The 25,564-nt window shown below is 43.5% G+C and overlaps 1 protein-coding gene across 1 annotated transcript; it reads right to left on the bottom strand.

Moving 5' to 3' along the window:
- Nucleotides 1-1,291: 1,291 nt before the first annotated feature.
- Nucleotides 1,292-24,402, bottom strand: LOC115116416 (leishmanolysin-like peptidase). Its single transcript, XM_065016515.1, is given in 19 exon segments — nt 1,292-1,816; nt 1,941-2,151; nt 2,431-2,561; nt 2,850-3,009; nt 3,347-3,479; nt 9,450-9,560; nt 9,788-9,864; nt 14,819-14,926; nt 15,152-15,214; nt 15,216-15,270; nt 15,437-15,531; nt 15,694-15,736; nt 15,738-15,791; nt 15,992-16,170; nt 22,333-22,450; nt 23,448-23,530; nt 23,717-23,747; nt 23,853-23,950; nt 24,280-24,402. Coding segments are annotated over 19 exon segments (1,986 nt in total). The 3' UTR covers nt 1,292-1,703.
- Nucleotides 24,403-25,564: the final 1,162 nt, after the last annotated feature.

Raw genomic sequence — 25,564 nt, 5'->3', positions numbered from 1 at the left:
AACATTACAATTTGGCAAAAGCATACCATATCAACTGAAATTAGACAAACTCACAAAATAACAAGTCACTCGAGTCAAATATGTCAACACTACATTAGTGAGCTTATAGCAGGTGCACTGGAATACTAGAGGCATATAACCATCATATAGTACTTGATGCCTTTTATCCCTTTAACTTTAAATTGAATATATAGCTGCAAGTCCTACTGTATAACTGCGTGTAAGTACTATACAATTGCATTACTACATATATTCCATTATAGGTACTATGGAATAATGCCCTGACCAATTGTGAAGCTGAAAGAGTATCTGAAACTGGGAAGTCCCTATTCACTTCAGAAGGTGTACATTATGGCTGTTCAATTCATTTTCCCACATGACAGACACATAATACGTACAAGGTGAATTCCACATCATCTCTGGCTCGTCATAGGGGATTTAAAGGCATCAAACAAACTATTATTAATATAAAAAGCCCTATTCTCTCCCTCACCAGTAAAATGTTATTAAAAAAAATATATTAGTCCATTATTTATGAAAATCATAAAAAATAAGTTAACTACAATCTACATCAAGTATCATCACTATTGGCCTGCCTGTAACTTTACTGCACTGTGAAACAGTCTTAGTGCCATTTTCATTTCAGATACACCTTTATCTTCACGCATGCATCTACAAAATCATCAAATGCATCTAATATCACACCAAAATTTATATTTTAAGGGCCTAACTAAGACAATCAAACTTTTAGAGCTCCTTCCCAGTTTGCCAGATATGGACCTTTCACCAGGAAACAAATACACGCTAATAACAATCTGCTGTCAATTTTAAATACTGCATTGTTACATTGATTGGCATTGAATCATCTGATAACTTGCTATAAAAATGCTAACTGAAAATGTAGATGTTTCATATGAGTTCTAAGAATGTCACAAACCTTACATGACAACACTAGGAAACTGAATATGCTACAGTCCCCCTGAGAGGAATATAGTACGTCTTAGTGTTAGGATAGGGGGTCATACATAAAGTAGCACCGGCACCTCACCGTGATCATCTAGCTACCCTTGGGGTATGGCTTCTTCGGATTTTGCTTACAGTTTACTGGCGCCTCGTTTGTTAGTTTAACAAAAAGAAAAGTGCAATCAATGGCTTATTTTTCCCCTTTTCTGAAAGTATCTAGCAATTTCATGAACGTCATTCACAATGGGCCACTGTCTTTGTCTGTTCCAAAACTGCAGCATTAAAAGAAGTTCTAGGTTGTACAAATGTGTCTAAACTGGACAGATAAGGTATTGTGGTAAGATATCCTTCTTTCAGGCATTTAAACTTAAATACATATGTAAAATACATATTTTGCACTGAATTTTGTTTTACGAAACATTTGTTCAAAAGTATCACAAATTTCCCTGACGGTGGGTTTAGTGTGATTGATTCCTAAACAACTTTCCTGACTTTTCCTTGATGATTTTCCAAGGATCAAATCCTTTCCAACTGGACTGTGGAACCCTGGAATGGGATGCCTGAGGTTGTGGGATGGCCAAGTATGGTCGACTACAAAACGGGCTGCCAGAATGCGTCCCAGATGGCACCCTATTCCCTACATAGAGCACTGCTTTTGGCCAGGGCCTATGGCCATAGGCCCGTTTAAGGAATGGGGTTCCATTTGGGCCGCAGTCCCAGAGAGAGAACCTTACAGTTAGTTAGTCAGCCAGCCAATCAACCAGACAGTCAGTTAGTTCCACATACACAGGGATGAAGTTGAACAGTAGAAGACACAGAGTTACCAGTAAGCTGGAGGAACTGGAGCAAGGGTCTGGAAGAGAGGCAAAAAGCTTCCTTAGTACCAAGAGGTCTATATAATGTACATAGTTATATAATGTGAGTGTGCGCATGTATGTGGAAAGGACAAGGTAGGAAAGACAGGCAAGGGAACTCACCAATAGGAATTCTCTTGGTGGTATTGAGGGGCGGGAGCTGTTGTGGTAGAGGGCAGGCGCTACAGAAGTCTGAGCAGGCAGGACAGACGAGAACCCCATTGTATACCCAGTCATTAACACGCACACTGACGCTCAGCAGCTGACCCGTACGCACACACTGGTACACAGTGTCCTCCACCCACACCGTCAGACCCTGGGTAGAGCAAGAGATCTGGAAACATCAACAATATAACATTTAAGTATGAGTTTTTTGTTGTATGGGTCACTTCAAAATGTATATATATCTGCCTGTCGCACATCTATAATAGGGTTACATTAACCCACAACACAAAAATGTAATTCAACTGAATATGTGATTTTGTAAGCTCATATGATAAAAGCATGAGACTTAACGGTGGTAAACGTTATTAAGAAGACTTGTATTATATGGATGAAGCATCAAAACCTAGATTACAGAGATATCTAAAGATTGTTACTTATTCTGCATTACCTTATAGCAGCCACTTCCCCAGTCAGGGTAGGTCATGCGTCTGGTACACTGCTCCATGACGAAGGCAGTCTTCTGGTACAAACACACTGGGTCTGGACCATACTGCTCAGCTCCGTAGTTCCTCCACCAATCTGGAAACAGTGTCAGGTAGCATACTAGTAAGTAGGGTTGCAACATTTTCAAAACTTTCCTGAAACAAAATTCCCAGATTTTCCAGAAATCCCAGTTGGAAGATTCCCAGGATTGGGATGGAATAAGCAGAAAGGGAACAGGGAATTCTCCAAATGGGATTTCTGGAAAACCTAGGAAAATATCCTGAATTTTGCAAACCTTCAAGTGAGTTAACAGCCTCAGAGTACATGAACCAAGGCCTGAGGAACCAAGAGGCAACAAGAACGCAAGAAGGGAAAGGATATTACCGGGCTGGTTCTCCTGGACCCTGCAGTAGGAGTTGCGTTGGTACTCTCCACTCAGGTGCCAGCTAAACTCCTGGCTGAAGGGACAGTAGTCAGCGATCTCCACGGCTCCACCGTAGGAGGCCAGATCCATCATAGAGACTTCAGGGATATGGTCAAAGTACTGCCGGAGAGGAGGAGAAAGAGATTCACTGTATGGGGTGTACTTAACACTATGCTGGTCACAATTGGTCAACATCTTAAATAAAGCCCATTTCAAATGTGTTTTTGTTGCCTTTTTTGTCGAAAAGGTACAAACTTTGCTTGGGTGCATGTGCTTAGTAAATTCTTGACATACACTTGTAATATTTATGTTTCTTATAATCCTCTGTAGTGGTCCAATAAGTTTCTGACAGAGTCTTGCTCGCATCATGTTATCATCATCACTGGGTTTATTGTCAAAGCCTCGATTTCTAGGTTTTGTGACTATGAAGGATGGCATTGCGAGACTTGCAATTTACCTGGTAGTCCAGGGGTAGGTCCTGAGGGTACTTCTGCAGGTTGCAGACGGCCACTGCCAGCTGGTCCTGCCTGCAGGTGAGCTGAAGGGGTGTGGCTCGCACTGTGTCACAGTAAAGGGTCACCACTTTACGACTGAAAATCAATAACTCATGAGGGTTAGGTCAGGTTGAGCCACAGTTTCTAATTTAAAATGTTTTTATTGTTGTTGGTTACAGTGAATTTCTAATCGAGTTTAATCAAATGGCTTGATGTTTGTGTTCACAGAAATGTCGACATATGAGTTGTTCCATTTGATTTCAGTCATTTTTAGACTGCACGCCTTTTGATTGGAACAAAACTTTCCATACACATTTGCCCATGGTAGAAATGGTCAGAAAGGGACTTCGGGGGGGACCTGAATGCAAAAAAACATTTAGGAGACACAGGTGCTCAAAGTTGATCCATTTTGAATTCCCCACTCTACCATGAGACATCCACATCCTTATCACTGGAAAATAAACTTCAGTTTGATATCATTTAAAAGCTTATAAAACAGGGTTGTCAAACTATGACATTTCTTGATTAAAAAACATTGCTAAAGTCATTTATTAACCTTTAACGTCAATTGTCACAAAATGCATAAACTACGCTCGGCCGTGGCTTGCTATATAAAGCAGGAAGACAGTCATCCAGTTACTGTTTGATTGAATGTTAGAACCAAACGAGTGACCTAAGCGACTTTGAGCATGGTATGAACGTCGGTGCTATTTGGCAGAATTCAGTATCTAAGAAACGGCCGCCCTCCTGGACTTTTCAAGCATGACGGTGTCTAGGGTTTACAGAGAATGGTGAGACAAACAAAAAAGCATCCAGTTAGCGGCAGTGCTGTGGCCAAAAACAACTGGTTGATGAGAGAGGTCGAAGGAGAATGGCAAGAATAATGCAAGCTAACAAGCAGGCCACAAACAAATAACGGCGCAGTACAACAGTGGTGTGCAGAACGGCATCTCGGGATGCAAAACTCGTTGATCTTTGTCATGAATGGGCTATGGCAGCAGACGACCACACCGGGTTATCAGCTAAAATTAAGGAGTGGCTCCAGTGGGCACGCGATCATCAACACTGGACAATTGAGGAGTGGGAAAACATTCTCCTTAGCAATCTCACTGAAATAAAGACCTCCTCCATTCCTGCCATTATTGAAAAAGAAATTGTGATACCTCACATCTCAAAATAGGGCTACTTAATGTTAGATCCCTCACTTCCAAGGCAGTTATAGTCAATGAACTAATCACTGATCATAATCTTGATGTGACTGGCCTGACTGAAAGATGGCTTAAGCCTGATGAATTTACTGTGTTAAATGAGCCTTCACCTCCAGGTTACACTAGTGACCATATCCCTCGCGCATCTCGCAAAGGTGGAGGTGTTGCTAACATTTATGATAGCAAATCTAAATTTACAACAACAAAAAATGTAAAAACTATGTTTTCGTCTTTTGAGCTTCTAGTGATGAAATCTATGCAGCCTACTCAATCACTTTTTATGGCTACTGTTTACAGGCCTCCTGGGCCATATACAGCGTTCATCACTGAGTTCCCTGAATTCCTATCGGACCTTGTAGTCATGGCAGATAATATTCACATTTTTGGTGACTTTAATATTCACATGGACAAGTCCACAGACCCACTCCAAAAGGCTTTCGGAGTTATCGTCGACTCAGTGGGTTTTGTCCAACATGTTTTCGGACCTACTCACTGCCACAGTCATACTCTGGACATAGTTTTGTCCCGTGGAATTAATGTTGTGGATCTTAATGGTTTTCCTCATAATCCTGGACTATCGGACCACCACTTTATTACGTTTGCAATCGCAACAAATAATCTGCTCAGACCCCAACCAAGGATCATCAAAAGCAGTGCTATAAATTCTCAGACAACCCAAAGATTCCTAGATGCCCTTCCAGACTCCCTCCGCCTACCCAAGGACATCAGAGTACAAAAATCAGTTAACCACCTAACTGAAGAACTCAATTTAACCTTGCGCAATACCCTAGATGCAGTCGCACCCCTATAAACAAAAAACATTTCTCATAAGAAACTAGCTCCCTAGTATACAGAAAATACCCGAGCTCTGAAGCAAGCTTCCAGAAAATTGGAAAGGAAATGGCACCACACCAAACTGGAAGTCTTCCAACTAGCTTGGAAAGACAGAACCGTGCAGTATCGAAGAGCCTGCTGCTCGATCAGCCTATTTTTCCAACTTAATTGAGGAAAATAAGAACAATCTTAAATGTATTTTTTGATACTGTCGCAAAGCTAACTAAAAAGCAGCATTCCCCAAGAGAGGATGGCTTTTACTTCAGCATTGATAAATTCATGAACTTTTGAGGAAAAGATCCTGATCATTAGAAAGCAAATTACGTACTCCTCTTAAAAACTAGGTATTCCTCCAAAGCTCAGTTGTCCCGAGTCTGCACAACTCTGCCAGGACCTAGGATCAAGGGAGACACTCAAGTGTTTTAGTATCATATCTCTTGACACATTGATGAAAATAATCATGGCCTCTAAAACCTTCAAGCTGCATACTGGACCCTATTCCAACTAAACTACTGAAAGCTGCTTCCTGTGCTTGTCCCTCCTATGTTGAACATAATAAACAGCTCCCTATCCACCGGATGTGTACCAAACTCACTAAAAGTGGCAGTAATAAAGACTCTTGAAAAAGCCAAACCTTGACCCAGAAAATATTTTAAAAATCATCGGCCTGTATATCGAATCTCCCATTCCTCTCAAAAAAAAATTAAAAAGCTGTTGCACAGCAACTCACTGCCTTCCTGAAGACAAACAATGTATACGAAACGCTTCAGTCTGGTTTTAGACCCCATCATAGCACTGAGACTGCACTGAAAGTGGTAAATTACCTTTTAATGGCGTCAGACCGAGGATCTGCATCTCTCCTCGTGCTCCAGGACCTTAGTGCTGTTTTTGATACCATCGATCACCACATTCTTTGGAGAGACTGGAAACCCAAATTGGTCTACACGGACAAGTTCTGGCCTGGTTTAGATCTTATCTGTTGGAAAGATATCAGTTTGTCTCTGTGGATTGTTTGTAAGTGTACGTTCTCTAATTCTCTCCTTCTCTCTTTCTTTCTCTCTCTCGGAGGACCTGAGCCCTAGGACCATGCCCCAGGACTACCTGACATGATGACTCCTTGCTGTCCCCAGTCCACCTGGCCATGCTGCTGTTCCAGTTTCAACTGACCTGAGCCCCAGGACCATGCCCCAGGACTACCTGACATGATGACTCCTTGCTGTCCCCAGTCCACCTGGCCATGCTGCTGCTCCAGTTTCAACTTCCACCTGACTGTGCTGCTGCTCCAGTTTCAACTGTTCTGCCTTATTATTATTCGACCATGCTGGTCATTTATGAACATTTGAACATCTTGGCCATGTTCTGTTATAATCTCCACCCGGCACAGCCAGAAGAGGACTGGCCACCCCACATAGCCTGGTTCCTCTCTAGGTTTCTTCCTAGGTTTTGGCCTTTCTAGGGAGTTTTTCCTAGCCACCGTGCTTCTACACCTGCATTGCTTGCTGTTTGGGGTTTTAGGCTGGGTTTCTGTACAGCACTTTGAGATATCAGCTGATGTCCGAAGGGCTATATAAATACATTTGATTTGATTTTGATTTGATTTGTCCTCTGACAAATCAACTGCAAATTTTGATGTTCCTCAAGGTTCCGTTTTAGGACCACTATTGATTTCACTATATATTTTACATCTTGGTGATGTCATTCGGAAACATAATGTTAACTTTCATTGCTATGCGGATGACACACAGCTGTACATTTCGATGAAACATAGTGAGGCCCCAAAATTGCCCTCCCTGGAAGCCTGTGTTTCATACATAAGGAAGTGGATGGCTGCACATTTTCTACTTTTAAACTCTGACAAAACAGAGATGCTTGTTCTAGGTCCCAAGAAACAAAGAGATCTTCTGTTAAATCTGACAATTAATCTTCATGGTTGTACAGTCGTCTCAAGTAAAACTGTGAAGGACCTCGGCGTTACTCTGGACCCTGATCTCTCTTTTGACGAACATATCAAGACTGTTTCAAGGACAGCCTTTTTCCATCTATGTAACATTGCAAAAATCAGAAACTTTGTCCAAAAATTATGCAGAAAAATAAATCCATGCTTTTGTCACTTCTAGGCAATGCTCTACTTTCCGGCTACCCGGATAAAGCACTAAAACTTCAGTTAGTGCTAAACATGGCTGCAAGAATCTTAACTAGATCCCAAAAATATGATCATATTACTCCAGTGCTAGCCTCTCAACACAGGCTTCCTGTTAAGGCAAGGGCTAATTTAAAGGTTTTACTGCTAACCTATAAAGCATTACATGGGCTTGCTCCAACCTATCTTTCCGATTTGGTCCTGCCGTACATACCTACACGTAGAAGATATCCCTCTAGTGGTGTGGGGGCTGTGCTTTGGTAAAGTGGGTGGGGTTATAGCCTGCCTGTTTGGCCCTGTCCGGGGGTATCGTCAGATGGGGCCACAGTGTCTCCCGACCCCTCCTGTCTCAGCCTCCAGTATTTATGCTGCAGTCGTTTGTGTCGGGGGGCTAGGGTCAGTCTGTTATATTTGGAGTATTTCTCCTGTCTTATCCGATGTCCTGTGTGAATTTAAGTATGCTCTGTCTCGGGAGGACCTGAGCCCTAGGACCATGCCTCAGGACTACCTGATGACTCCTTGCTGTCCCCAGTTCACATGGCCGTGCTGCTGCTCCAATTTCAACTGTTCTGCCTGCGGCTATGGAACCCTGACCTGTTCACCGGACGTGCTACCTGTCCCAGACCTGCTGTTTTCAACTCTCTAGAGACAGCAGGAGCAGTAGAGATACTCAATGATCGTCTATGAAAAGCCAACTGACATTTACTCCTGAGGTGCTGACCTGTTGCACCCTCGACAACCACTGTGATTATTATTATTTGACCCTGCTGGTCATCTATGAACATTTAAACATCTTGGCCATGTTCTGTTATAATCTCCACCCAGCACAGCCAGAGGAGGACTGGCAACCCCTCATAGCCTGGTTCCTCTCTAGGTTTCTTCCTAGGTTCTGGCCTTTCTAGGGAGTTTTTCCTAGCCACTGTGCTTCTACGCCTGCATTGCTTGCTGTTTGGGGTTTTAGGCTAGGTTTCTGTACTTGGCTCATTGTGATCTAGCGACTCCTTGTGGTGGGCCGGGCGCCTTCTGGCCGACTTCGGTCGTCAGTTGAATGGTTTTTATTTATATATGATTTTAAAACAATTCCAATCCCCAAAGAATTTACGCTGTTCCGTACTAGATGGGCGTACCTAATACACTGTCCGGTGACTGTATATTTCTATGATTTCAGTAGGTTTCCCGTGGAAGATTGACAGTATAATTTAAAACAGATTTTTCCATTCGAGTCAACATTCTCTGATGTGTGGGCCTCCAACCATCTTTGTGCTACCATTTGAAAGCTGAAATGTAAAGTTGTTTTCCCATTTTAGTACATTTATCAGCCAAAACATGACACCCACCCTGTACTCAAAAGCATACTGTGTCTTAACCAAACAACACAAACACCTCAGGTTATGTCAAATAAGGTCTAAACTACAACATATGCTAAAATGGAAAAAGTTCATGCCTCCTTAGATAATTAATGTTAAAGGGTAAAAAAGGAAATGTTTATAAAAAAATAAAAAAATTGCAAATAGTTTCACAACCCTGTTTATAAGCTTTTAAATAATATCAACCGTTTATCTTCTCAAGTGATGAAGAACTTGATGTCTGGTGGTCGGGTAGGGTATGCAAAAATGGATAAACTTTGAGCACCTCTATCTCCTAAATGTTTTAGCATTCAGGTCCCACTTCTACCATGGGCAAATATGTATAGAAGGTTTCGTTCAGATCAAATGGGTGTGTGAAAGTGATTGAAATCAAATGGAATGACCCATATGAGACAAGGGTGTGTCGGCTAGTAATACTTTAAATTGGTTTAGGGGCATGCTATGTTCCTAGACGTTTAGATGTTTCAGTCAGTTGTGTATAGTAAGAAACCTAAACTCAGATTAGATACCCCCTTACCTCTGACGTTGCCTTTCAATCCAGAATTTACAGCTCTTCATCACAAAGTCACAGCCCAGGCCTTTGCCCCAGTCCAGCCTCTCTGCCATGCTGTAGTTGGCTCTGTACCAACTAGAGAAAACATAGATGATGGGTAACATTGTACATCAAGTCAGGTAAACTCTTGAACTTCAATACAAATCATATGTCAAAGTCAAGTACCTTCAATCACACCAATGCACACCAATTCCCAATAAAAAAAGAGCCTTCAAGTCATTTAATAGTCAAAGCTCTTGAAATGACATAAAAGGTCAAAGTCATTATTTTCTTGTATTCCATATAACAGTCTGCAACCCTACCCTGTGTCTTCCATGATGGCCAAGGTGAGCCTAGAAAACACTCTGTTCTGGGTGTGAGATCCAGTCATTGCTTCATTCTGTTATCAATACAAACAGGGTAAGTATTTATTATTATTAATAGATTAATAAATGAACCTATATGAGCACATACACGGAGTGTACAAAACATTAGTAATACCTTCATAATATTGTGTTGCATCTCCTTTTGCCCTCAGAGCAGCCTCAATTCATGGACTCTACAAGGTGTCAAGCATTCCAAAGAGATGCTTGACCATGTTTACTCTAATGCTTCCCAAAGTTGTGCCAAGTTAACTGGATGTCCTTTAGTGGTGGACTATTCCTGATACACACAGGAAACCGTTAAGCATGAAAAACCCAGCAGCGTTGCAGTTCTTGACACACTCAAACCGGTGCGCCTGGCACCTACTACCATACCCCGTAGTTAAATATTTTGTCTTGCTCATTCACCCTCTGCATGGCACACATACACAATCCATGTCTCAATTGTCTAAAGGCTTACAAATCCTTAAACTGTCTCCTCCCCTTCATCTACACTGATTTAAGTGGATTTAACAGGTAACATTAGGGTTGCAAAGGGTTGGAAACTTTCCGGTAAATTTCTGGAAATTTTCCATGGGAAGTTAAGCTCAGGAATTTTGGGAATTTTGCAAAAAATAAAGTTAGCTTATAACAGTGAACCTTTTTTGTGCGATACTCTTTTTGTACATAATGTTGCCGCTACCTTCTCTTATGACCGAAAATACCTTCTAGACATCAGGACTGCAATTACTCACCACAGACTAGCAGAACCCTTTTTCTTCTTTCACGACTGACGAGCCCGAGGATATACGGCTCCCTCGGGATCAGGCCCCGAGCCCCGTGATTTGCATGAAGAGAAGGCGCAGAAAGAGAGGCCGGAGAGCGGGATGCCTGCTGAGAAGTCGGAGGCGATCGAATAAACCCCCACTTCCTCAATTCTGCTAGCAAACATGCAATCTTTGGACAATAAAATGGACAAGTTATTGGGAAGATATCAACAAGTTTTAAGCAGACCACAATAGTGCCTGTGCCCAAGAACACTAAGGTAACCTGCCTAAATGACTACCAAGCTGTAGCACTCACGTCTGTAGCCATGAAGTGCTTTGAAAGGAAAGTCATGGCTCGCATCAACACCATCATCCCAGAAACCCTAGACCCACTCCAATTTGCATACTGCCCCAACAGATCCACAGATGATACAGACTATTGCACTCAACACTGCCCTTTCCCACCTGGACAAAAGGAACACCTGTGAGAATGCTATTCATTGACTACGGCTCAGTGTTCAACACCATAGTGCCCTCAAAGCTCATCACTAATCTATGGACCCTGGGACTAAACACCTCCCTCTGCAACTGGATCCTGGACTTCCTGACAGGCCGCCCCCAGGTGATAAAGGTAGGTAACAACACATCCGCCGCGCTGATCCTCAACACAGGGGCCCCTTAGGGGTGCGAGCTCAGCCTCCTCCTGTACTCCCTGTTCACTCAGGACTGCACGGACAGGCACGACTCCAACACCATCATTAAATTTGCCGATGACACAACAGTGGTAGGCCTCATCACCAACAACAACGAGACAGCCTATAGGGAGGAGGTCAGAGTGCCAGGACAACAACCTCTCCCTCAACGTGATCAAGACAAATGAGATGATTGTGCACTACAGGAAAAAAAGGACCAAGTATGCCCCCATTCTCATCAACGGGGCTGCAGTGGAGCAGGTTGAGAGCTTCAAGTTCCTTGTTGGTGTCCACATCACCAACAAGCTAACATGGTCCAAGCACACCATGACAGTCGTGAAGCGGGCACGACAAAACCTATTCCCCCTCAGGAGACAAAAGATTTGGCATGGGTCCTCAGATCCTCAAAAGGTTCTACAGCTGCACCATCGAGAGCATGGACTGGTCGCATCACTGCCTGGTATGGCAACTGCTCAGTCTCTGACCAAGGCACTACAGAGGGTAGTGGAAATGGCCCAGTCCATTACTGGGGCCAAGCTTCCTGCCATCCAGGATCTCTATACCAGGCGATGTCAGAGGAAGGCCCTAAAAATTGTCAAAGACTCCAGCCACCCTAGTCTTAGACTGTTCTCTCTACTACCACACAGCAAGTGGTACCAGAGCACCAAGTCTAGGTTCAAGAGGCTTCTAAACAGCTTTTACCCCCAAGCCATAAGACTCCCGAACATCTAGTCAAATGGCTACCCAGACTATTTGTATTGCCCCCCTACACACCACTGCCACTCTCTGTTGTTATCTATGCATAGTCACTTTAACTCTACCTACATGTACATCCCACCTCAACTAACCGGTTACATCGCACATTGACTATGTACTGGCACCATCTTGTATATATTGTTATTTTTTTACTTTCATCTCTTATTCTTATCCATATTTTTTTTAAACTGCACTGTTGGTTAGGGGCTCTGACAAAAGTCCCTCTACTTCTTTTCAAGGTGAAAATGATGAATCAGACACCTTATCGATAGCAACAGCTCATGGTACTCCTGGAATCAGAAGTTTTTTTTGACTCAATGAAGGAACGTAGTCAAGTAAATACTGATGAATGTCTTGCTTGAGCTGTGTATGCAACTGGTTCACCTCTGATGCTCACAGGCAATGTGTATTGGAAGAGATTTCTGAATGTTCTTCACCCAGCATACACCCCTCCAACCAGACATGCTTTATCTACTCATTTGCTGGAGGCAGAGTTCAACAGAGTTCAAGTGAAGGTCAAGCAAATCATAGAGAAAGCAGACTGTATTGAAATCATCTCTGATGGGTGGTCGAATGTTTGTGGGCAAGGAATAATTAACTATATCATCTCCACTCCTCAACCAGAATTCTACAAGAGCACAGACAAGGGACAACAGACACACCGGTCTCTACATTGCAGATGAGCTGAAGGCAGTAATCAATGACCTTGGACCACAGAAGGTATTTGCACTAGTGACAGACAATGATACAAACATGAAGGCTGCTTGGTCTAAAGTGGAGGAGTCCTACCCTCACATCACAATCATTGGCTGTGCTGCTCATGCATGGAATCTGCTCCTCAAGGACGTCTTGGCACTGAGAACAATGGATACACTCTACAAGAGAGCCAAGGAAATGGTTAGGTATGTGAAGGGTCATCAAGTTCTAGCAGCAATCTACCTCACCAAGCAAAGTAAGAAGAATACGAACACCACATTGAAGATGCCCAGCAACAACCGTTGGGGTGGTGTTGTCATCATGTTTGACAGTCTCCTGGAGGGGAAGGTCTGTCTCCAAGAAATGGCCATATCACAGTCTGCCAATATGGACAGCCCCATCAAGAGGATTCTCCTGGATTATGTATTTTGGGAGAGAGTGGTAAGCAGCCTGAAACCTATAGCAGTAGCCATTGCACGGATTGAGGGAGACAATGCCATCCTGTCTGATGTTCAGACTCTGCTTGCAGATGTACGAGAAGAAATCCGTACTGCTCTGCCCACTTCACTGTTGCTCCAAGCAGAGGAAACTGCAGTTCTAAAATACATCAAAAAGCGTGAAGACTTCTGCCTGAAGTCCATTCATGCCGCAGCGTACATGTTGGAACCCAAGTATGCTGCAAGAGCATCCTGTCTGGTGCAGAGATCAACAAGGCCTATGGTGTCATCACTACAGTGTCTCACCACCTTGGCCTGGATTAGGGCAAGGTTCTTGGCAGTCTGGCGAAGTACACTTCCAAGCAAGGGATTTGGGATGGAGATGCAATATGGCAGTTGTGCCAACATATCTCAACAGCCACCTGGGGGAAGGGACTTTGTGGATCTGTTGCCTCCATCATCCTCCAAATCCCACCAACATCAGCCACCTCAGAGTGCAACTGGCCCTTGTTTGGGAACACACACACACCAAAGCACGCAACAGGCTGACCAATACAAGGGTTGAAAAATTGGTGGCCATCCAGGCAAATTCGAGGCTTTTTGAGCCTGACAACGAGCGATCCTCAACAAGGTTGGAAAGTGACAGTGAAGATGAGGCCTCAGAGATTGATGTTCAAGAGGTGGACATTGAGGAGGTCCAGGGAGAAGACATGGAAGCCTGAGAGGAAGACAACCAAAGCTTTAGTCTCCAGACTATCATTTTACAGATGTATATTGAAAATGTTTTTGGGAGATGCGATGGATCATTGGGGATCATTCAATATTCCCTTTATTTTGTTGTTCAGTGAAATCATCCCATGTGAAGAGTCAACTCATTTAATGAAAGTTCAATTCGTAACAAATGTTTTTTTATTTCTATTGGAAGGATTTAATCATTTGCAATTGTCTACTTATGATAAGGTAAAAGGTTTCTGTTTCCGTCTCCTTATGATATGGTAAATATATCCAATGCAAAAAACATCTACATTTAAATGATATTAATTTGCATATATTTCCGTTAACTCCCGTGGGAATTAACAGGAATATATGGAAAGTTTCCACCTTTAAATATTCCCCAAAATGTGCAACCCTAGGTGACATCAATAAGGGATCATAGCGTTCACTGTGATTCACTTGATCAGTCTGTGTCTTGGGAAGATCAGGTGTTCCTAATGCTTTGTACACGCAGTGTAAATGCTGATGATGAGTAATGAACTATTACTAAGAAATGCATGCATAATTCACAATAGCTATACAGACTATGAAACTGAGTGAAAGGGTAATTACATTTACATTTGAGTCATTTAGCAGACGCTCTTATCCAGAGACATACAGTAGTGAGTGCATACATTTTAATAAATTTTTCCTACTGGCCACCGTCGAACCCACGACCCTGGCGCTGCAAGTGCCATGCTCTACCAACTGAGCTATAAGGATATGGTGTGGTTAGGTCTATATCAGGAATTCCAGTTCAGACACCAGTTCCAGTAGGCTAAGTAAAGCTATAACACAAATGTAGGCTGCACATACTGTACAGAAAATAATCATTTCACATAACAGTAAAAACTAAACACAGTACAATGCAAACTGCAGCCCTTCTGTTACCTCTAGTAGCCTCTTCTCCCAGTGGTTCAGCTCAGTACCCATCCCTCCCTGGTTCTCCAGCTCCATACCCTCCAGGATGGGACAGCCAAAATGTCTCCTCGCCTCTTCCTGCAAACACGTGCAGTGGTACAAGACGCGAACATTAACCACATTACAGGACAGGGCAGGACAAAGTGGGGCAGTGCAGCACAACAACAACACCGCACAGCACAACACAGCAGAGCACAACACAGCAGAGCACAGCATAGCCTCTACAACGGCACATATAGACCAATGACAAATACATGGAAATACATGATTCAACAGGGAGGAGTTTAAAAGCAGGATTTTTACCACAACACACGGTGTCACTAGTAGGTGCACTTCATGTCGGACCATCACGCCTCCACGGATGTCCCCATAATCGAGTCACTTTACGTATCACTGCATCACTCCACTGATACAGGCCTAAACTATAATAGAAAGCAAAAGTTCTCTCGAACATCAACATGATTTTAGAAACATATAATAATTTTTCTGCTGTGCATCGTATTATCGTCTAGGCCTGGTGCTTACTACAAAAAGCGCAATTCTAAAAACACAGCCTGACAGTGGAGGATAATGATTAAGTATACATACCTCTCGTTGAATGCTGGTAGTCCACTTGCAAACCGAGGTGTCAGAGGCTTGCCATCATCATCGTGATAAAATGCAAACAGCCCTGCAGAAAAACCCTGTTGGACACACGTTAAAGAAAATAATGAAATCACATTACTCAATCAATAATGAAATCTGTGTTGGACATGTTTAATTCATTATTCATTATTTATTTAAGTTATTCATGACCAGCTTCACCCCAATAGGAATAAAAAGTAGATTGTTTCCAATGCACTCACCAGGGCGTGTATGACTTTGTGTTTGACGGTTGACAGCATACCCCTGAGGTTGGGTGGATATCATATTGGGGCACAGGTTGGCATATCCAGCAATGGGTCTAAAAAGGTAAAGAAAGTGAAACTGACATAAAAAAATAATTGTGTTAAAAGACCTATTAATGGCCTACCATGTCACCTACCAGACCCAATCAGTAGCTACGGCAATCTGAAATAGCCCAAGATGCCGTTATAAGCCTGTAAAATATATTCAAAGGGTTAACCAGGTGTGTTTAAAGAGTGTACAGAGTTGGAGGCTTACCTGTCCAGCTCAGACTCCAGTTGACAGTATGCAGCATAGGCCACAATGTTCTCCTGTCCACAGCGTTCTGTAGTCACCCCACTGACATAGAGGACAAAGTCAGCGCCCTCCACCCCTTTCCCGTCCATAGGCCCTGCTGAGCCACACGATCTCTCTGTCTCGCTGCACACCTTGCATTGCTGGAAATCACATATACATAACTGCATTTTTATTTAAAACAGGAAAATCGATTTGAAGCCCAGGTCTCATTTACAGGTAAGTCCTGAATCTACAGGTGAGCCCTGAAATACTTTACCTTGCATTGCTGGAAATCACACAATGGACGTAATACAGTAAAATCCTCAAACTACAGAACTCAAGAACACCATCAGCCAACATTTCTATAGGCCTACCAGTTGAGAGAGAGATATATATAGACAAACACACACAGTTGAAGTCAGAAGTGTACATACACTTAGGTTGGAGTCATTAAAACTTGTTTTTCAACCACTCCACAAATTTCTTGATAAACTATAGTTTTGGTAAGTCAGTTAGGACATTTACTTGTGTCATGCACAAAGTAGTTTTTCCAACAATTGGTTACAGACAGATAATTTCACTGTGTCACAATTCCAGTGGGTCAGAAGCTTACATACACTAAGTTGACTGTGCCTTTAAACAGCTTGAAAATTCCAGAAAATTATGTCATGAAGCTTCTGATAGGCTACTTGACATCATTTGGGTCAATTGGGGGTATACATGTGGATGTTCACTTCCGGCGCCGACTGAGATGGCCGCCTCGCTTCGCGTTCCTAGGAAACTATGCAGTTTTTTGTTTTTTTACGTGTTATTTCTTACATTAGTACCCCAGGTCATCTTAGGTTTCATTACATACAGTCGAGAAGAACTACTGAATATAAGATCAGCGCCAACTCACCATCAGTACGACCAAGAATATGTTTTCCGCGACGCGGATCCGGTGTTCTGCCTTACAAACAGGACAACGGAATGGATCGCATGCAGCGACCCAAGGAAACGACTCCGAAAAAGAGGGAAACGAGGCGGTGTTCTGGTCAGACTCCGAAAAAGGGCACATCGCGCACCACTCCCCAGCATTCTTCTTGCCAATGTCCAGTCTCTTGACAACAAGGTTGACGAAATCCGAGCAAGGGTAGCATTCCAGAGGGACATCAGAGACTGCAACGTTCTCTGCTTCACAGAAACATGGCTTACTGGGAAGACGCTATCCGAGGCGGTGCAGCCAACGGGTTTCTCCACGCATCGCGCCGACAGAAACAAACATCTTTCTGGTAAGAAGAGTGGCGGGGGCGTATGCCTCATGACTAACGAGACATGGTGTGATGAAGGAAACATACAGGAACTCAAATCCTTCTGTTCACGTGATTTAGAATTCCTCACAATCAAATGTAGACCGCATTATCTTCCAAGAGAATTCTCCTCGATTATAATCACAGCCGTATATATCCCCCCAAGCAGACACATCGATGGCTCTGAACGAACTTTATTTAACTCTTTGCAAACTGGAAACCATTTATCCGGAGGCTGCATTCATTGTAGCTGGGGATTTTAACAAAGCTAATCTGAAAACAAGACTCCCTAAATTTTACCAGCATATCGATTGCGCAACCAGGGGTGGTAAAACCTTGGATCATTGTTACTCTAACTTCCGCGACGCATATAAGGCCCTGCCCCGCCCCCCCTTCGGAAAAGCTGACCACGACTCCATTTTGCTGATCCCTGCCTACAGGCAGAAACTTAAACAAGAGGCTCCCACGCTGAGGTCTGTCCAACGCTGGTCAGACCAAGCTGACTCCACACTCCAAGACTGCTTCCATCACGTGGACTGGGACATGTTTCGTATTGCGTCAGATGGAAATATTGACGAATACGCTGATTCGGTGTGCGAGTTCATTAGAACGTGCGTCGAAGATGTCGTTCCCATAGCAACGATAAAAACATTCCCAAACCAGAAACCGTGGATTGATGGCAGCATTCGCGTGAAACTGAAAGCGCGAACCACTGCTTTTAATCAGGGCAAGGTGTCTGGTAATATGTCCGAATATAAACAATGCAGCTATTCCCTCCGCAAGGCTATTAAACAAGCTAAGCGTCAGTACAGAGACAAAGTGGAATCTCAATTCAATGGCTCAGACACAAGAGGCATGTGGCAGGGTCTACAGTCAATCACGGACTACAAGAAGAAACCCAGCCCAGTCACGGACCAGGATGTCTTGCTCCCAGGCAGACTAAATCACTTTTTGCCCGCTTTGAGGACAATACAGTGCCACTGACACGGCCTGCAACGAAAACATGCGGTCTCTCCTTCACTGCAGCCGAGGTGAGTAAGACATTTAAACGTGTTAACCCTCGCAAGGCTGCAGGCCCAGACGGCATCCCCAGCCGCGCCCTCAGAGCATGCGCAGACCAGCTGGCCGGTGTGTTTACGGACATATTCAATCAATCCCTATACCAGTCTGCTGTTCCCACATGCTTCAAGAGGGCCACCATTGTTCCTGTTCCCAAGAAAGCTAAGGTAACTGAGCTAAACGACTACCGCCCGTAGCACTCACTTCCGTCATCATGAAGTGCTTTGAGAGACTAGTCAAGGACCATATCACCTCCACCCTACCTGACACCCTAGACCCACTCCAATTTGCTTACCGCCCAAATAGGTCCACAGACGATGCAATCTCAACCACACTGCACACTGCCCTAACCCACCTGGACAAGAGGAATAGCTATGTGAGAATGCTGTTCATCGACTACAGCTCGGCATTCAATACCATAGTACCCTCCAAGCTCGTCATCAAGCTCGAGACCCTGGGTCTCGACCCCGCCCTGTGCAACTGGGTACTGGACTTCCTGACGGGCCGCCCACAGGTGGTGAGGGTAGGCAACAACATCTCCTCCCGCTGATCCTCAACACGGGGCCCCACAAGGGTGCGTTCTGAGCCCTCTCCTGTACTCCCTGTTCACCCACGACTGCGTGGCCATGCACGCCTCCAACTCAATCATCAAGTTTGCGGACGACACAACAGTGGTAGGCTTGATTACCAACAATGACGAGACGGCCTACAGGGAGGAGGTGAGGGCCCTCGGAGTGTGGTGTCAGGAAAATAACCTCACACTCAACGTCAACAAAACTAAGGAGATGATTGTGGACTTCAGGAAACAGCAGAGGGAACACCCCTATCCACATCGATGGATCAGTAGTGGAGAGGGTAGCAAGTTTTAAGTTCCTCGGCATACACATCACAGACAAACTGAATTGGTCCACTCACACTGACAGCGTCGTGAAGAAGGCGCAGCAGCGCCTCTTCAACCTCAGGAGGCTGAAGAAATTTGGCTTGTCACCAAAAGCACTCACAAACTTCTACAGATGCACAATCGAGAGCATCCTGGCGGGCTGTATCACCGCCTGGTACGGCAACTGCTCCGCCCTCAACCGTAAGGCTCTCCAGAGGGTAGTGAGGTCTGCACAACGCATCACCGGGGGCAAACTACCTGCCCTCCAGGACACCTACACCACCCGATGTTACAGGAAGGCCATAAAGATCATCAAGGACATCAACCACCCGAACCACTGCCTGTTCACCCCGCTATCATCCAGAGGTCAGCGAGGTCAGTACAGGTGCATCAAAGCTGGGACCGAGAGACTGAAAAACAGCTTCTATCTCAAGGCCATCAGACTGTTAAACAGCAATCACTAACATTGAGTGGCTGCTGCCAACACACTGTCATTGACACTGACCCAACTCCAGCCACTTTAATAATGGGAATTGATGGGAAATGATGTAAATATATCACTAGCCACTTTAAACAATGCTACCTTATATAATGGTACTTACCCTACATTATTCATCTCATATGCATATGTATATACTGTACTCTAGATCATCGACTGCATTCTTATGTCACTAGCCACTTTAACTATGCCACTTTGTTTACTTTGTCTACATACTCATCTCATATGTATATACTGTACTCGATACCATCTACTGTATGCTGCTCTGTACCATCACTCATTCATATATCCTTATGTACATATTCCTTATCCCCTTACACTGTGTATAAGACAGTAGTTTTGGAATTGTTAGTTAGATTACTTGTTGGTTATCACTGCATTGTCGGAACTAGAAGCACAAGCATTTCGCTACACTCGCATTAACATCTGCTAACCATGTGTATGTGACAAATAAAATTTGATTTGATTTGATTTGATTTGATGTATTTAAAGGCCTACCTTCAAACTCAGTGCTTCTTTACTTGACATCATGGGAAAATCAAAAGAAATCAGCCAAGACCTCAGAAAATAAATTGTAGACCTCCACAAGTCTGGTTCATCCTTGTGAGCAATTTCCAAACACCTGAAGGTACCACGTTCATCTGTACAAACAACAGTACGCAAGTATGAACACCATGGGACCACACAGCCATTATACCGCTCAGAAAGGAGACGCGTTGTCTCCTAGAGATAAACGTACTTTGGTGCAAAAAGTGCAAATCAATCCCAGAACAACAGCAAAGGACTTTGTGAAGATAATGGAAGAAACAGGTACAAAATTATCTATATTCACAGTAAAACGAGTTCTATATCGACAACCTGAAAGGCCGCTCAGCAAGGAAGAAGCCACTGCTCCAAAACCGCCATAAAAAAGCCAGACTACGGTTTGCAACTGCACATGGGGACAAAGATCGTACTTTTTGGAGAAATGTCCTCTGGTCTGATGAAACAAAAATAGAACTGTTTGGCCATAATGACCATCGTTATGTTTGGAGGAAAATGCTTGCAAGCCAAATACCATCATCCCAACTGTGAAGCACGGGGGTGGCAGCATCATGTTGGGGGGTGCTTTGCTGCAGAAGGGACTGGTGCACTTCACAAAATAGATGCCATCATGAGGATACTGAAGCAACATCTCATGACATCAGTCAGGATGTTAAAGTTTGGTCGCAAATGAGTCTTCCAAATGGACAATGACCCCAAGCATACTTCCAAAGTTGTGGCAAAATGGCTTAAGGACAACAAAGTCAAGAGGTATTGGCCATCACAAAGCTCCGACCTCAATCCCAAATAAAATGTGTGATTTGTGGGTAGAACTGAAAAAGCGTGTGCAAGCAAGGAGGCCTACAAACCTGACTCAGTTACACCAGCTCTGTCAGGAGGAACGGGCCAAAATCCACCCAAGTTAAATCCACCCAACTACCCGAAATGTTTGACCCAAGTTAAACAATTTAAAGGCAATGGTACCAAATACTAATTGAATGTAAACTTCTGACCCACTGGGAATGTGATGAAAGCAATAAAAGCTGAAATAAATCACTCTATTATTCTGACATTTCACATTCTTAAAATAAAGTGGTGATCCTAACTGACCTAAGACAGGAGGGAATTTTTACTAGGATTAAATGTCAGGAATTGTGAAAAACGGAGTTTAAATGTATTTGGCTAAGGTGTATGTAAACTTCTGACTTCAACTCTATATGAGTTTTTTAAATGTTTTATTGCTAGGACTAAATGGAATGAGCAGGGGAAGGGTGGGGAGACAGGGGAAGGGTGTGAAGACCGATGTGGCTGGAATTCAAATCCCACGCAGACAGTTAGATCATGTGCGTGTTGAGGACGGTTTCAGTTTAACCATGTTTAGTCTCATTGAGATGATCTCTTTTACAAGAGAGACCTGTTGAAGATAGCAGCAGGAGGCAATGGTACCAAGCCAGGTGAGTAGATAACATATAGAGGAAACAGAGTGGAGCATGTAAACATGGAGGCTAACTATTATGTCTTCAGGCTAAGTCAAATAATACTGTATTTAAAGTGATTAAATAGATGTCTAAAAGAACAATACCATCGCTGGTTAAAAAGGCCAAGCTAAAAAAGGTGAGTAACAAGCAATAGAGGTAGTTTAGAAGACAAAAGCTTCTGGACTGTCTTAAATGACCCATGAACCGGAAGTGCTAATCTTGTTTGAGTCTGTCAGGTAAGTTCTGCACACAACCTCAAAGTGGGACAATAGGCACTCCAACCGAAGGCCTATCATAATTCAAATTTCACTGAACTGGCATAGGCTGCATTAGCTAATCCCATAACTGGTCCATGGGTGCCTGGTGGTACATTGTCCCTATGCGTAGAGGAACAGTGGAAGGACTGGCACCTATAATGACGATGTACTTTCCATGTTTTATTAATAACAAATCATTACCAGAAATCACATGTTAATAACAGTGACCAACACTGACTAAGTAAGTTACTTGAGACCTGGTATTACTAATAACTGGTCTATCAACCAACCTACTTTGTCACTACACCTCATGTTCCAATTTCCGTGGCGTAGACTGACCTGTAGATGATGCTCAGGAACAATGACGGGTCCACACGTAGTGATGTCTGCACATGCTCCCTGGCAGTAGCGGTGAGGGTCATCTTTCTTCCTCAGATACTGATTGGTCACACATCGTCTGAACAGAAACACATTTTACAATGCAAGAGAAAAATGCATGGAGGGTGATCGTGTTAATGGCCTGTGCTGGAGGGTGATCGTGTTAATGGCCTGTACTGGAGGGTGATCGTGTTAATGGCCTGTACTGGAGGGTGATCGTGTTAATGGCCTGTACTGGAGGGTGATCGTGTTAATGGCCTGTACTGGAGGGTGATCGTGTTAATGGCCTGTACTGGAGGGTGATCGTGTTAATGGCCTGTGCTGGAGGGTGATCGTGTTAATGGCCTGTACTGGAGGGTGATCGTGTTAATGGCCTGTACTGGAGGGTGATCGTGTTAATGGCCTGTACTGGAGGGTGATCGTGTTAATGGCCTGTACTGGAGGGTGATCGTGTTAATGGCCTGTGCTGGAGGGTGATCGTGTTAATGGCCTGTGCTGGAGGGTGATCGTGTTAATGGCCTGTACTGGAGGGTGATCGTGTTAATGGCCTGTGCTGGAGGGTGATCGTGTTAATGGCCTGTACTGGAGGGTGATCGTGTTAATGGCCTGTGCTGGAGGGTGATAGTGTTAATGGCCTGTACTGGAGGGTGATCGTGTTAATGGCCTGTACTGGAGGGTGATCGTGTTAATGGCTTGTACTGGAGGGTGATCGTGTTAATGGCCTGTACTGGAGGGTGATCGTGTTAATGGCCTGTACTGGAGGGTGATCGTGTTAATGGCCTGTGCTGGAGGGTGATCGTGTTAATGGCCTGTGCTGGAGGGTGATCGTGTTAATGGCCTGTGCTGGAGGGTGATCGTGTTAATGGCCTGTACTGGAGGGTGATCGTGTTAATGGCCTGTACTGGAGGGTGATCGTGTTAATGGCCTGTACTGGAGGGTGATCGTGTTAATGGCCTGTACTGGAGGGTGATCGTGTTAATGGCCTGTACTGGAGGGTGATCGTGTTAATGGCCTGTGCTGGAGGGTGATCGTGTTAATGGCCTGTGCTGGAGGGTGATGGGAGGTGAGAACTTTACCTGCTGAGTAATACAGGTCCTGCTTGCCGGCGAACCTGAAATGCCTTCTGTAGATAATCAATTGCTTGTGAAAACAGTTTATCCTGTAGAAAACAAAAAGGTAGTGTTTATTAACCAGCATCCAGCTAAAAAGGATACACAACATAATATTAGCCAGCAGCAACAAAACTTCACAAAGGTAACATTGTCATAGCCGTGATAGACATGCCAATACCTATTGTCCTGTATGTCAATGGAAAATATCTCTGACTTCATTTACAAATACATACCTTCACCAGTCTTCTTTTATTTGAAGTTAACCTTTGGAAGAAGACAACATGTATTTATAATAACCAGCTTACAGTAAAGCCTGGCACACACATATTACAAACTGACAATTCTATAGTAAGAAAACAATGTACTTACTTGTCCACACTTGAATCATAAATTATCGTTATCTTCAATTGTTGATCAGAGCTTCTTTTGGTTAATCTTTCAGACTTCAGGTACACTTTATGGACAACCTACAAGAAACATTGTTTAAAGAAAAGTACCGGTAGTAATGTATTATCATGTAGAAAGTATTTGAGGTCGGTGTTATATTAGCTTTATTTTGATACAGCGCTCTTCGTGTAAATATTAAATGTAATTGCATTTAACAAATTAGTTAACCTTTGTGTAATGTAACATTTTCACAGCCCCCAAAATACCCATCACCCCTACTCGGTACCTTTTAACAATATACCTGATACGCCCCTATAGCCATGGCTCGAGCCCCCCACGCAAAGTACCTCAGCTATGCATCGATTCCATACGAGAAAATAACTTGTAAGCAAGCAATAACGACACTCACCTCCGACAAAGAAGGAACTTGATGTTTACACGTATGACAATGCACAAACAGAAATAGAAGGGAGAAGATGCAGATACGGCTCAATGACCCAAGCTTCCAAAAGCGTCTCAGCTCTGTCGCCATCTTATGTCCAGCGAAGCTGACACCAGTAGTGATTGAACTCCTGTTTCATAATCACAGCGCACAGAGAGAACTTTGCCCCTCCACCACTATGTTAATGATAGGTATATAACTTATTAGGCCGGCGAAACCAATGCAATTTGCCCGTGTGTTGCTAGCTTTAGGCTTTAGTTTACCTGCTAGTGCTTAGTCTTACATCATCACTTCCGGGTCGTCAGATTTCCCTGAAAAAAGCTTCACAACAAAAGTTGTTCCTCTTAACAATACATGGGGAGCTGCATGCTCGACATTTACTGGGGAGCTGGACCAACTCAAGGTGTTATATAAAACCCATATTTCCGATGTTAAAAATATTTTCACATAACTCCACCCCTGTAAACCAAAAAAAGCATACCGACTTCGAGCGCTTCCATATCATGGTTTGCGTTTTCAACACCACAATAGACTAGGTCAATCTTGACAGACAGAAAATACATCCCTCCCTACATTATAAACCTACCAGGAATTGAAGGCTTGGCTTGACAATCTCCAAAAGTCATTAAACCTTTTGATGTTTTGTTTCAGATGTCTCTTTCCAGTCGTGAAATGGCTGCTACACAGTTTGGATTGATATATTTTGCTTGTCAGTAAATACACACACACACACACACACACACACACACACACACACACACACACACACACACACACACACACACACACACACACACACACACACACACACACACACACACACACAGCACCAGTAAAAAGTTTGGACACACCTTTTCATTCAAAAGTTTATTTATTTTTTACTATTTTCTACATTGTATAATAATAGTGAAGACATCAAAACTATGAAATAACACATATGGAATCATGTTAAACAAATCAAAATATATTTTATATTTGAGATTCTTCCAAGTAGCCACCCTTTGCCTTGACAGCTTTGCACACTCTTGGCATTCTCTCAACCAATTTCACCTGGAATGCTTTTCCAACAGTCTTGAAGGAGTTCCCACAAACGCTGAGAACTTGTTGGCTGCCTTTCCTTCACTCTGTGGTCCAACTCATCCCAAACCATCTCAATTGGGTTGAGGTCGGGTGATTGTAGAGGCCAGGTCATCTGATGCAGCACTCGATCACTCTCCTTCTTGGTCAAATAGCCCTTACACGGCCTGGAGGT

Source organism: Oncorhynchus nerka, unplaced genomic scaffold (assembly GCF_034236695.1).
Source record: "Oncorhynchus nerka isolate Pitt River unplaced genomic scaffold, Oner_Uvic_2.0 unplaced_scaffold_14___fragment_4___debris, whole genome shotgun sequence".
NCBI lineage: Eukaryota > Metazoa > Chordata > Actinopteri > Salmoniformes > Salmonidae > Oncorhynchus > Oncorhynchus nerka.
Note: the sequence above shows the minus strand (reverse complement) of the source record. Positions and strands in the feature narration are given on the sequence as shown.